The sequence below is a fragment of the Morone saxatilis genome, unplaced genomic scaffold (genome assembly GCF_004916995.1).
Source record: "Morone saxatilis isolate NCDOM2014 unplaced genomic scaffold, NCSU_SB_2.0 Contig16, whole genome shotgun sequence".
In the NCBI taxonomy this organism is placed as follows: Eukaryota; Metazoa; Chordata; class Actinopteri; family Moronidae; genus Morone; species Morone saxatilis.
This window is the reverse complement of record NW_023339718.1, coordinates 15,933,113-15,947,258: the sequence shown is the minus strand read 5'-3', so window position 1 is coordinate 15,947,258 and position 14,146 is coordinate 15,933,113. Positions and strand designations below refer to the sequence as shown.

At 40.5% G+C, this 14,146-nt stretch overlaps 1 protein-coding gene across 1 annotated transcript in view; it reads right to left on the bottom strand.

The window, feature by feature from the left end:
• Nucleotides 1-1,904: 1,904 nt before the first annotated feature.
• The window catches only part of aacs (acetoacetyl-CoA synthetase), a gene marked incomplete in the record, with an annotated part of 37,493 nt that continues 25,251 nt past the window's right edge, over nt 1,905-14,146 (bottom strand). The window contains 8 exon segments of the mRNA XM_035659159.1: nt 1,905-3,575; nt 3,691-3,893; nt 4,339-4,397; nt 5,284-5,353; nt 5,735-5,860; nt 6,659-6,772; nt 9,939-10,061; nt 12,188-12,252. Of these exon segments, the coding sequence (XP_035515052.1) occupies nt 3,438-3,575; nt 3,691-3,893; nt 4,339-4,397; nt 5,284-5,353; nt 5,735-5,860; nt 6,659-6,772; nt 9,939-10,061; nt 12,188-12,252 (898 nt within the window).

Here is a 14,146-nt window from a genome sequence, read left to right as displayed (position 1 = left end):
TTGCACACAGAATGGATTAACCGACAACCCTTGTAAATACAGAGTGTACAATCAAGCCGTTAACAAAGTAATTTTCTGGTTTGTGATGTGCTCTGTTATGAGACCACTGCGATGAATCATACAACAACAGACAGCCTCTCTGGGGGACTGTATGGCACTTACCATTCATGCTCATCAGATGGTTATTATTTGTGAATTTGGTAAACACTTCATTTGTCAGCATTCCTACATACTTAGCCCTCCCTTCTCTCTATTCACCCTCTTATCTCTCCTACAAACTGACAGGATGCCAACAAAACATTGTCTCATGTTTGAATGACTGAAGGTAGGAGTAAATAAAATGCTAGCACACTACATTGGTGAGACTTTCTACACTGAAGAACTGGACTCTCACCAAGTCTCACTTTTTTCTATTTTTATATTTTCCTCTCTGTTACGTTTTGAAGTTCGGCTGACTGGCAGGTCTGATCGTTCACACTAATAAAGGTTACAGGGAGTTTTAAAACTGCCAAGTTTATTTCTAAAGTAGATGTCTGTCAAAATGACTGGCTTCTACACACTCACCAAAATACACACAAACACACATACACAGACAATTGCTCAACACACAGCCTTTTCTGTTATTCCACCAGTCTGACAGTTTTTTATTCTTCACCCTAAAGGAGAAGCTCACATGCTGAGGTGGTCAAAACATCACAAGCTGCAAACTGTAGCACCAATGCTGATTTAGTGATTATATCGTATCGGCTGGTGATGGTGTTAAAAACCCAAAAGGTAAAGCTATAAACTGCTGACAAAGGAGCATTGAATGAATATCAGTCAGAATTTTCTTGTTTAAAAAAAATTACATATTTCAGTAAAACCGTTACTCATATGCTGTGTCCAGCAAGCATGGGATAAAGGGTCTCCCAGTTTGATCTTAGGAAAGCAACGTGGATGCTGTAAATCTGCAACGGGTATTAAAGGCTGAAGTTTTGGAATACAAATTGTTTGTTTGAGCTTTTGCTCTCAGACTGGCTTTACTTCAATGGGTAGCTGACAGCTGTCAACCAGGAAATGCACCCGTTTGCAACAGAATTTCCCTTTGTACACAACTTAAGCGGTATCTAATGCAAATATTCCCCCTACTGAACATAGCCAACATAAACTAGACCTGGACATTGACCACCATCATGCTATTGTGTAAAAGAGAAAATAAACTGTAGAAAGAAAAAGACAAAAGACACTTGTCACAAGTGATTCAATAAACTTTCTCGCAACACCAAAGTAAGTAAAAAATTACATTGTGGATTCACCTAACGCAGACAAGAAAGAACCAAATATAATCAACTTACATGTGATACACCCAGAATTATGTTTGCAAACTCTTGGCCTATTATGAGAAACGTTTAGTGCAGGAAAAAAAGAAACTGCATAACCTGCATGCATATGGAACAGTAGATCACTAGATTTCACCATGAACAAAGTCACATATAGAGTACTAAAGTGCAGTGTCAAGTACAGTGTACAGTTACCTAATATGATCCCTGTCTCTATGAGAGAGAACCTAGGCATCTCTGAGACTTTAAAAGGTACCCTGTGGTTCTTTTAACATAGTGTTTCTCACCAAAAGGCAATGTGTGGAACCTCATAAAACATTTAAATTTGACATCCATGTTTGCTAGCTTTTGGTCTTCCCTACATTTCCCTTCTGCGAGTGTATTGCAACTTTAACCTGTCGGTCAGGGGAATACTGTGACACCACTGGCAGGAATATGTGCGCCGTCGCCCACATGCTTGTGCAAAATGGGTGCCGCCTCATCGAAACGTTGCTCCATAGCGCTCCTTGTGGTCAAAAACGCCACAGGGTACCTTTAAAGAGAAAACGTATTCTATTTCAGCGGCGACATTAAAGATGAACTGCAGAGTTTTAAGTTGATTTATTTACATTCATACCGTTAAACATGTTTAAAATTATCTGAAACAAGTAAGAAAGAGCTAAACAAAAACAATCCTTAAAAACCACAAAAAGGTCCAGTAAGAAAAATGCTACCTCTGTATCAGTAATTGTTCTCCGAAGAATGTTTTAGTATAAACATTAGTATCTGTGATTTCTCCACATTTTACATTCTGGTCAGGTTTTTTTTTTCTGTCAACATGAAATGTAAGTGTTAAGAGTTTTTGTTAATGTACACCCATGTTGCTCAGTAGTGCTACTAGTGACCAAAAACATTGCAGTTCATCTTTAACAGCATTAATAAGCCTTTAGGCTTTGCCACACAGCACAAGGAAGTTCTGAATAAATCATTTAGCTGTTACATGTACAAAGCAAAAACAGGCTGTACTGTAGCTATTTGAAGACAACACATTTTCTTACAGGTATTACAAACATGGAACATAGATATGGAACTAGAAAATACAGGCTTTTGTGGTGAAATGAACATTTGCTCACACTTGAGCTTCATCCATTCATGCCTTGACGTCTGGAGGTGGAATGAAATAGAATTACGGGTTACAAAGTCAAATGAGGGTTAGGATTTGAGCATGTCACACACAGGAAATCAATAACTTTCAACTCAATAACAGTTGGGACAAAAGTTCAGTTAGTTTTGTTTTATCTGGAATCTCTGGTTAATTCATTCAAACTCCAACTCTTGACATGTTACGACCCTCCTAGCCCGAGGCTCACTTTGGTTAACAGGTTTGAGTCACTATCTTTAAATGCATAATTAAGTAAGTTAACGTAATTTCACAATCCAAAAAATATATATTTATATATACACATTTAATAAAGCAATACACACCACATAACAATGGTATGGCGGTATGAGCCGAAGCTGAGGTGTTAATCCCAGATGTTTGTATGTGTTTATCTGCACACTTCAATGGATTTTCAGTCTGAGACCCACTCAGTACCAACACAGGGGGTTAAAGCAGATGACACAGAGAAATATGGTTCTTCACTGGCTGATAGTAATCAGACTGTGAAGCCAAAGCAAAAACACTTGATGCTAAATTTCTCTTCTCCATTGCTTCAGAACATAAGCGTATTCACAAGCACTGCTGTGCACATCATATCACATCCAAAGCTGAATCCAGTTCAACATTTACTTGCACAACATGGTAGACTGAGAGCAGCTGCTTGATCACTTGACTGAAAGCTATGGAGCAGTACACATAAATGTTTTAAAGTCTCTTGTCTGCCTGATACCATAGGCTTATTATATACACATATTATTTGTACCCTTTTTGTATTATTTTGACATACATATTTTTTTCCTTTTTTTATGCCCTGTACAAAGCTTAGAGTGCCTTTGTAAACTACACCTGTAATGCACTCTGCATTTCTCCCTGTGTCTGTAAATTTTAACAAAGTTAATTTAAAAACTAAACTAAACTTTTCAGGTGGTTGGTTCTCTCTTTCAGGTGCTCTTCTCCAGCTCCATGAAGCCTCATCTCTAATAGTTTTGCAGTTCAGGGATGTTCTTGTAGAGGTCCAGCGAATCAGGGTTGGAGAAAGCTCCTCTTTGCGCCACCTCCCGCCCAGCAATCACCTGTTTCACAGCCACCTCCACCTTCTTACCGCTGATAGTGTACTGCAGAGGGATGAAGAAAAGGGTCATTCAAGCCAGGGCTGATTTTACGGATGTGACCATTGTGACAGGATAATCTGACAGATTTATTCATATGTGATATTTAAAGTGTTCTTACAGGAATGTCTCTGGTCTCCAGCAGCAGAGCAGGGATGTGTCGGGCAGACAGAGCTTTTCTAATGGCTCCTTTAATCTTCGCCACCAACTCCGGACAGAAGGGCTTACCAGGTGCCATCTTTAAGAACAAAATAACTCGCTCTTCTCCGTCTGCGTTGTACTGAGGAACACAAAGACTGTCTGACACTTCCTCAAACGCCTCCACTGCAGAGAGGAGAGGAAAGGAGAGGGCAGAGCAGAGGACAAGGAGACAAAACAAAAAATGAGGAGAGCAGATGAGAGGCAAGGAGAGACGAGGAGGTGAGAGGTTAAGAGAGTGAGGCAGCAAAGATTAAAAGAAGAGAAGAGGAAAAGATTAAGTGTTGGTTGAGTTTGAGGACATTGGTAGGAAGAAAGAAAAATGTTTCACCATTTACAACTTCAAAACTGAGCACAGAAACATTCCTGCTGTCAACAGTAGGAGTAGAAATAAACTGTGCTTTTGTGGCATTCAATTAGCTGAACACACAATGACTAGTGAGCAAACTCAAAAAAGTATTTATTTTTTTTGCACCAACATAGAGGATCACTCAATTTATGCTCACAAAAAGGTTTTTGCCTTTCCTTTCTCACAACACACCGTGCTCCACTCTTAATGTTCAAGACTCACCAATGTTGTAGATCTCTGAGCTGCCAAATCGGACTCCGTTGGGATTCAATGTGCCATCACTGCAGAACAAACACAAGTTCAAGATTCAAAACTCTAGTGTCTGTCACTGGGAAGCTGTCTTGCCACACACATCATATAACACATCATGATGGAGAGAGAAAAACAGCAGACAGAAACAAATTCAGTTTCTGTAAACTGGGGATTATTTCATTTTATTTGTCTTGTGACGTGAAGCAATCTTATACTGTGCCATAAAGCAGCTTCAAGTGGACCTATTATGCTTTTTCTCAGTTTCTGTCATACATGTAATATCTAATGTTGATATCAAACAAGCCAAAGTGTCAAATAATAAGGTTAACATATGTAGTACAGTGGAAAAATGTTGAGTAATCCCTGTGAGCAAAAACCAAAAAGTTTAGAGTGCTCTGAATGCAACGTTTACAACGTTTTTTTTTTTTTACTTTACGTGACGAGCCAACGTGACAGATTTCTTTTTATGGCCATCTGCTCCAGGCAGAGCACGGTGGAGCAGGGATACATCCATCCGGCTGCTGAGTTTGTCTAAGTTTAGAGAGGACTTAAAGTCTAAGTTTAACCTTTAGAGATACAGCTTGTTTCAGGAGGATAAACTGAGGGGCTGCATGAAGGGCCCGCATGAAGGGCCCAGCCTGTATAAGATAAGTAAGGATGTTTTTAAAGAATTATTCATGCAAAGCTCTTGTGGAGTCTCAGACTAAGAATATAGAACTGGAAATGAGCATAATATTAATAATCCACTCTAAGAGCTTTCTTTCATTGTCTGCAATCTGTATAACTACATTTACCAGTAAATCTGTCCACTTGCAAAATACTCTAAATAAATGAATCAATTAAAACTACATTGGAGTAAATAAAATTATTATTTCATCATTCAGTTGTTCTCGTAGTAGTAGGTTAATGCCTGACCTTCTGCCCAGCATGACAATGCCTCCTGTCTTTGGGTTGATTTTACAGTAGTCTCCGTGGGCCCACACCCCTAGAGAAAAGAAACACAATTAAGTTTAATTCAAGGTTGTTGGGTTTTTTTTTAATTTTGCAGAAATGTTTGGTAATAGAAATACACATTAAAAACAAATAAAACAACAATACATGCAATGAAAAGAAATCAACAGCTGGTGTGAAAAAAACAACTGTTAAGAATGTAATGTAATGTAATAATAAAAATATAAAAGATATGACATGCTATAATGTTAGCTGCAATAGTAGAAAAAAGGGTTTAAGTGGACAGTATTTATGAGGGATACTGAATGGGACTGCATTATATCATGTGTATCAATGTGTTTTTCTTTCCTGGACTCTTTGCATGTATGTATACTGTATGTAGGGTTGTATTTATGTATGATTTTTGTGCAATTACCAGGATATGAGGAAAAGTACGCTTTGTGATATTTGCTTCCGTTCTCATCGTTCCAGAAGTGTGTTGGCTGGCAGGGGATTGGCTTCAAGCAGACAAGCTCCCCGCTCTCTCCCCATACGGGCTTACCTGTCCACACACACACACACACACACACAAAAAGGTTAGAGGTTTTTGGCCACACTTTGCCACAACACACACACACATACATTTGAGCACATACCTATAAACACACACACTTACAAAACACACACGGACACACATATAAATCATTCTCAGATTTTAAATGTAATGTATCCCACACTCAGAGAACCTAATACACTTTAGTGTGTGGTTTCACACAGACTTCACCTCCTCCCTCAGGACAGTGTTATAGGCTTAGAGACCGACTAAAATAATCCCAAGCTCTTCCTATAAAACTGCCTTTAAATTATGCCTCAATCCACTCTCCTTCGAGGTGGTAGAAACACACCAGTACAGCCTGCAGCAGGGACTGGGAGCTGGGGAACAAGGGACTAAAATCAATGAGAAAAAACATAGAGGGGTTTTGAAGACTCCCATTGACAAATAATTGTGTTTCCCTTAAGTTTTGACCTGTATTCTATTTACCCAGAGAGTTCAATAATTACTCGCAATTTTTCAGTGATGGCTAGCTTCAAATATAGCCCGCACAAACAGGTACAGCCACATATGGGAGCAACCAGGTATAACCACAGTCTTTCTGTTAGCTACCGAGCAGCTACAGATAGAGATGGGATACTTGCTCAAGGGCATGTCAGCATTTTTTAAATGGGCTTGTAATTAATATTTTTCTAGTCCCTCCTAGGATTCAAACTAGCAACTTCCTTACAACACCTACCTGATCCCCAGACCCTGATCAAGAATCCCTTGATAGAGTTTTGGCTAAGCAGACACACACACTCTTACCTTCAAAGCTCCAGGCTTCCACAGCCATGCCGAGGTTTCTTGTTTGGATCTCGCCCCGATACACTGGAACTGTTGGGTTTTGACCCATGAAACACGACACTATGTCAGTGCCGCCTGAGCAGAGAGAAAAGCAGACACAGAGGGAGAGATTTAGTTGGTTGAGTAGGCAGCTAATGATTATTTTTGTAATTTATTCGACTGCTGCTGATACCTAAAAGGATTATTATTTTTTTTTAAATGCCCACCATAATTTCCATAAACAACAACACAATCGTACGGTCGACAAACAGTGAATATAATTTTAAACTAGGTTTAGCAACAAGACAATCTGGGCATGTCATTGTCCCCAAATCGATATCAAGATTTTCACGAACGATAGGGCATGTGTACTGTGTAGCGAGCTGAGTTTAGAAGATGGGGTTGAAGGACTACACAGTGAGATATATTTATGAGTTATATAGCTAGATTTCTTCTTCATTCAATTCATTTATTCATTTCATCCGTTTCACTGGAACTACTTAGTTGGTGTCCTACATCAGCAGCCAATCAGAAACCAACCAATAATAATTCTTCCCCTTAGGGGCAAAAAAATAAATAAAAATCAATCCACATTTTATACGTTTACTAACTTATGGGATAAGGTACCTATAAGTAAAGCATCACAGTGACCAGCGACCTGAGACATTATTAAACTAACTTGGCTGTTAGCGCCCTGCTCCACCTCCATTGACCTATATACGAGTTCTACACCGTCGCAGCTCATTCCTAAAACTGTCATGAACACACACACATACATACTGCAGCACCATCCATTTGTCTCTTTCTACCTTCCAATCATCTACTATTTCTGACACGTTCTATTCATCTCCCTTCCCATTGTTCTACCTCCCTGTTTCGTTCCCTCTCTGTATCACAGACTCCATCCATCCATCTTTCTCTCAACTGCTCTCTGCCCTTCTGCCTCTTCCTTCTCTCTTGCATTTCTTTCTGTTCTTTACACTCGTTCTCTCTCTCTCTCTCTCCGCCAGGTTCTTTATTGAGCTTTAATTGGCTCCCTGGAGGAAGTGGAAACTTTGTCTTCTGATTAAACACACACACTTATAGTGGGAAGACACGCAATTATTTTATTATTACACTCACTTTAATGGGTGGGTACGCACGCAAACACAAACACACCACCACACACACACACACACACAGTATATTTTAAGCCAAAAGCCACTGCCTGTGGGGGGATTTCTTGGGATGCCTTCCATCATCAGATTTAGTGTGTGTATACACAAGAGGCAAACTTGTCACACTGATCTGATGTTTTCTAACAGCACTGACTATTCTGAACAGCGAAGAAAGATTTTTTGAACTCCCGAGTTTGTGTGTGTATGCGAGTCTGTTTTCATTTGTGTAGGCGTGAGCGCTTTGAACATCTTCTGGCACAGTTTGGGGTCAGGCAAAGCCACCAACTGAGACAAAAAGGCATCCAGCTGAACTGCGAATGCATTCATATATTCAGATATGAATTATAAAAAGAATACACATAATAAAGTCACAGGAAGAAACACAAATCCAATACTTGAGGAGACACATGCACACCCAAATACATAAAACTTAACCACACAATGTCATGGAAAATAAAGGTTCCTTACAGAGAAGAGAACAGACGAGAAGAGACGAGAAGAGAAGAGAAGGAGCAAAAATGGGGTAGAGGAGTGACATATGGGCAGTCAGGCGGAGGTATATTAGGATGGAGGGAATCCAGCAGTGAAAGTGTTAAATCCCTGCTGACAGGATAACACACAGACACACACACAGGCCCTGAAAAACACTATAACTCACACATATGTTTGTAGACACACACAAACACACACACACACACACACACACACACACAGGGTGAAACCGGCAAAGGGGTCCATCACATATGTCACCGTGACCACCAGTCAGTCACATATGCTGTGACAAATTCAAAGAACACACACACACACGCACAGTGTGTTGACCTCGGGGGTCAAGGTTAGGTCGGTTGGCAGCCAACAGGGTTGGAGCCTGCTGTTGCCCTTGACGACAAGGAGGAAACTGAGAGGGGCAGGACCTGCTGTTCTGAAGAATACACACACGGACACATACATAAGCACACACGCTCTCATATCCATGTACACATACACACAGAGATAGTCCCTTAATTGACTTGGATCTTAATTTTGTAGTTTTCAAAATTTCTATCAATTATGAGATCATTGTACACGTTAATGTAACCGGGAACACAAGACATTGCTACAAAGAAGTCTGATAGGGTACGACATGAAATGATCAGACAGATTCTAAATGAGCCAACAGTTTAGCCACTGAAAAAGTCAAAAGTAAGTGTACCCAAAATGTTATAATGTTTTTATCCCTTATAACAATCCCTTTATTGTGCAGGACCTGTGTGTGCTCACAATTAGGGTAAGCATGGCTGTCACAGTCAAATCCAAACCAGGAAGTCTGTGATCAACCCTGGGGATATGTATGCTCATCACACTGTTCTTGTTTCCTGCCTCGTTTCACTTCTTGTTTATGCTGTCACCGTGCTCTGATCAGTAAAATGTTACTACGATGAAAAGGAATGATGGCCAAAACTGCTCCCACTGTCCATCTCTTTTTCTTCCTCTCGTGCCAGGTGTCCAATCCTTAGACCTGCATGTCACTGTGTGCATCTGTCTAAATGTGCACTGGTGTATGCATCTATCCGTGGACATAAGCTACACCCATTTGGGTTGTCATTCACAGTATGTGCATGCTGCTTAGATGCCGTTAGTCTCTGCATGTTTGACACTCCAAGCTGCTACTCGGTTTGTCTGTGCGTGTGTGGATGTGTGTCTCTGTCTGTGTGCGTGTCCACAATACAGCAGTCACCCAGACTGTGCTAAATGTTAAACGTTTCAGGACTCACAGAGAGAGACAGATAGCATTCTATTGGCCTGTCAGCATAACAATGGGCTGAAAGGGCCTGTGTGTGAGATAGAGAGAGTGTGTGGTGATGTTGTGGGTGGTGAATAAAATGTACAGTTCTATACAATTTATTTTTCTGAATTTCCTTCGTATGAGTCAGTCCTTTTGTGTTTGTGTTGCAGATGCTTTGTTGCTTTATTTTGAATTTTGTGCGTATTGCTGCCAATGGTAATGTGGTGGACACAAACATTTGGAAAAAGCTTCTGCTGTGTTTTCACCCTTAGATGGAACTAAAGTGTTAAAGTGTGAAAGAAAAAAAAAGACAAAATGTGTCCCAACATCAGTCAATCACCTGAGATGGAGCCCAGCAGCACGTTGCTCTTAATGCAGCGGAAGACGTAGTCGTAGCTTTGAGGTTTGAGAGGAGATCCAGTAGACAGGATGGTGTGGAGAGACTGGAGGTTGTGTGTTTCCCCTGTGGGAGGAAGAGATGAGAGAAAAACTTTTAAAAAATGGGGAGGGACAAAAGATGAATCAGAAATTGCTTTACCTGCAGTATATCTCATTAAGGTACTGTATATTACTGTATTTTGAGTTTTTCAGTACCGACCAAAAAGTCCATTGGTATCAAGAACTACAGATTGTTAAAGTGGCATTGAATGTTGGTTAGTTTTTTATTCTTGTTTATTTAATTTTGCAGCTATTTTGTGATCTAATCAGGAAGCCTGTATTTTATTTACAGCAGGCAGCAGTTCTTGCACGGCTCCTTGTGTTGAGACAAGAGTAAAAAGTAGTATTGCATATTTTATTCAATAAAAAGGGTTATGTAGAACTAAGGTATAATAGTGGCTGACATACTGAAACATTTCAAGTCAGCAATCATTTTTGCCTAAATAAGGAACCCACACACAGAAACAGACACACGATTTAAACATGAGCAGCACACACACACACACACACACCACACACACACACACACACACACACACACACACACTACACACACACACACACACACACACACACACACACACACACACACACACACACACACACACACACACACCTTTAGTCTCCGTCCCTAAGGTCCACGCGTGCACTCCCTCCATCACACACACATGCCCAATCCACAAGCCAATAACACCCTGCAAACTAATAAGCTTCCAGCAACCGACCCTCACCCCATAAACACACACACACACACACATACACACGCAGCGGGAACTCTTGCTACCCCCCACCATGCCTCCAGGTGTCCGGTCCAAATGTCAGCCCAGGGAAAAGGGCCCCTCCACTGGGGCAGCTGGTGAAGAAGCTCCCCCTAGCCTCCCCAGCCCACTGGAGGCATGATTGCATGCACACACACACACACACACACAGACACACACACTTATGCAAACGCACACACACATACAATGCTAAATGGATGGCTGACTGAAGGGGGTGTGGCAAAGAGAGAGAGAAAGACAGAAAAAACTGCTTATGGACATTTTGTTTTTTGTACCTTCTTGCTTCATGTCCCAAAATTAGGAATGTGTTTAGCTAATTTACAAGTTGCAGACACACACACACACATACATACACACACACGCAAACCATGAATAAAGATTTGTGGTGATTATAACACCACTGGGAAATGAGACACACAGCAACTGTTTATGCAATAAACATCGGTTATAAGTGCTAATTTAACATTAGGAGAGGAGAAAGGAGGGAGAGGAAAGGAGAGAGGAAATGGGGAAGAATGAGAACAGGAGGACAGTCTGAGAGTTTAAATGCGTGGATGAAGAGGAGGACATGAAGAAGCCGAGCAACAAAAGAGAAAAAGCTTTGATATATAATTATGTAAACCAAATGCCAGCTTATGTAACTAATTTAACTGGCATTCTTTTGTCATTTCCTGCACTAGCATTACTGTAAACCAGGTATAAAAGTTCAAATATCTAAAATAGGCACAGCATGATGGATTGAATATAAACTCAATTGAAGCTCGAAGCCTAACAATTTCTGAAATTTGTCTTGGTCTTTGTTCTACTACAATACAGCATGTACCTTTAGAAAAGAGCGTAGCAAATCAGCAATAATTTTAGCTTGAACTTCTAAACTGACCTTTTTTTCCACACAAATAGCAGTCAGAGACCAGCATGTGTGAAGGTTAGCAGGAAGGCTAATAAGCACTGGCACAACTCAGATTATTTGTAGCGGCCTGGTTCTGTCTCTAGAGAGCTGTGACACTAAAAGCAATTAGTTGGTCCTATCCATGACTCATATGAATTATCATAACAGCACTTTTATTCATTCGATTGCATGTCAAACACCAGAACACAGGGCAAACTGTTGATTTACACAGTAAATGGCATAAAGGACATTTAGAGTCAAACAGCATCACTATTATAATCATTATCGTGTCCATCTGCTCTTATTGTTCCAGGTTCCATTCTCAGAGAGTAGGTGTATGTGTGTATGTGTGTGTGTGTGTGTGTGAATGCATTTCACTCAGAGTTTCTGCTTGTTATTTGTGTGCGTCCATGTGTGTCTCTGGATGTCTGTGTGCCTGCTCATGTATGTGCGTACATGTTTATGCTTGTGAGCACAACTTACCGGGTTTCAGGTTCCTCTCCTGCAGCACAGACAGCCACTTGGCCCCGGTACCAAAGATAGTGATGCTGGAGAAGAGGGGAAAAAATAGACAAGAGGCAAGAAGAAAAAGGGGGAAATTATTTTGTAGTGTAGCAATATAGAGGGTCAGTGAAGCATTCTTTTCCAACAATAAAAACACCCCTCATAATTCAACTTCTTTGAAAGATGTTGTCCATTATTTTGGGGGTAAAAACAGAATTTGCGTCAGTGTTGCCAACAATGACAGCCATTGCAAAAGCCCTCCTACGTAAAGTACATGTACTGTATTCTGCATTGTGACAGCATAAAATTTAAACAACAGAACCAAATTAACAAACATTATGAATCATCTTCTGGGGCGATATGAATATTGTTGCCAAATTTCATGGCAACCTGGCTGGTCTTTTTTTCTGGAGATACCTTGCTGAAGACCAAAGTGTCGGACAGATATTTGGATGGACAGACAGGCTGACAAACTGTGTGACATCATGATCCTTTATCATAGTTTGCACTGGGAATTTGTATGGTTGTGTGGTGGAGGGAGCTCCAACAGCAGTGAGAAGTGAGAGTGTTCTTAAGGCCTTATACAACTGTACAAATATGATTGGATGTTACTGTTCAGCTGGTAGCAAAGCAGCTGATAAAAGGGGTACTGATGGTGAAGCATGAATAAACAGAAGCAAGACTTCAGTGCTCAGCCTGTACTGAAAATGCTCAATTTATTGTCCGGAATTTATGCATGACAAGGCACAGTTTTGATGTCTGTGTGCTGAATGTAAAAATATATTTTAAAAAAAGAGCAACAGTTACTGAACAGCCTTTGCCCTTAATCCCATCTGCTCCAGTGGAGCTGCTCAGTAGCTTGGTTGTATTCGGAAGCTCCCAGGAGAGGAGAGTGTGTGACTGTGTAAATGTAAAGCAAGGTGATGCTGAAACAGAGCATGTGTGCTCGCTCAACCCTTCGCGGATAGATAAGAACAAAGCTGGGAAAAAAGAACTGATTGGGAATTTCAACTGAACAAATAAAAACTGAGTCAAACACAATAAAAGTCAGTCTAGCATAAGAGGACAAAATGTCTCCTTCTCCACAAGGTAATAGTTCGGACGAGAATGTATTGACAGGATGTTTGCACACAACCACCTTCGTATGAAATGACTTTGGAAGGTGGCTTTCTTCTGTGTGAATGGAAGTCACCCTGACAGCTGACAACAGTTGGACAACATGTGGAAGGCAAGAAGTGACAGAACGTCACTTCTGTGTTCCCCTGCAGTTTCAGTTTTAAAACAAAGGGCCTTTTAAAGTCTCTCTCTGTGAATGGGTGTGTTTGTCTCTTAGTCTGTGTCTTTCTGTCTTTTCAAGTTATTTTAGTTGGCATCAAATCAATCAAATTTCCTCATATCACTATGGTAACCATGCCTGTCAATCAAAAAAAAGATGAAAAGAGAATCTGTCTCCGGGACACAAAACAACTGTCTCGGAGGTTAAAAATCGATCGGCGGTAATAGAGGTTGTTGATAGGGTGAGGGACAGAGGGAGGAGAGGGGGGGGTGAGGGGTAGATGGGTTGAAAGGGCAAAGGTGCCAAGAAGTAATATCTCAGATGGAATAAAGTGATTCGTGCACAGGTCTAATGCATGTGATGCACCTCTTGTCCATGCTGCCTCTGCATACCTCGCCCTTTGTCCCCATTCTGACACCATTATGCGTCTTTGAATTCTAGTATCATAGAATATGTCATATGAAAACACAGTCTTGTCTGACTGAGGAAAAATTTGAGAAAACTGTTTATGACACTGTGGATTAACCACCAAAAATCATTAAAGAAAAATACAATTGTGCCTTGAAACTGGACTGCTCATTGATTGATATTCATAGGTATGTTTTCATTAGTTTATAGTCACATGAAAATAAGAATCGTTGTTTTCGTTACCTTATAATGAG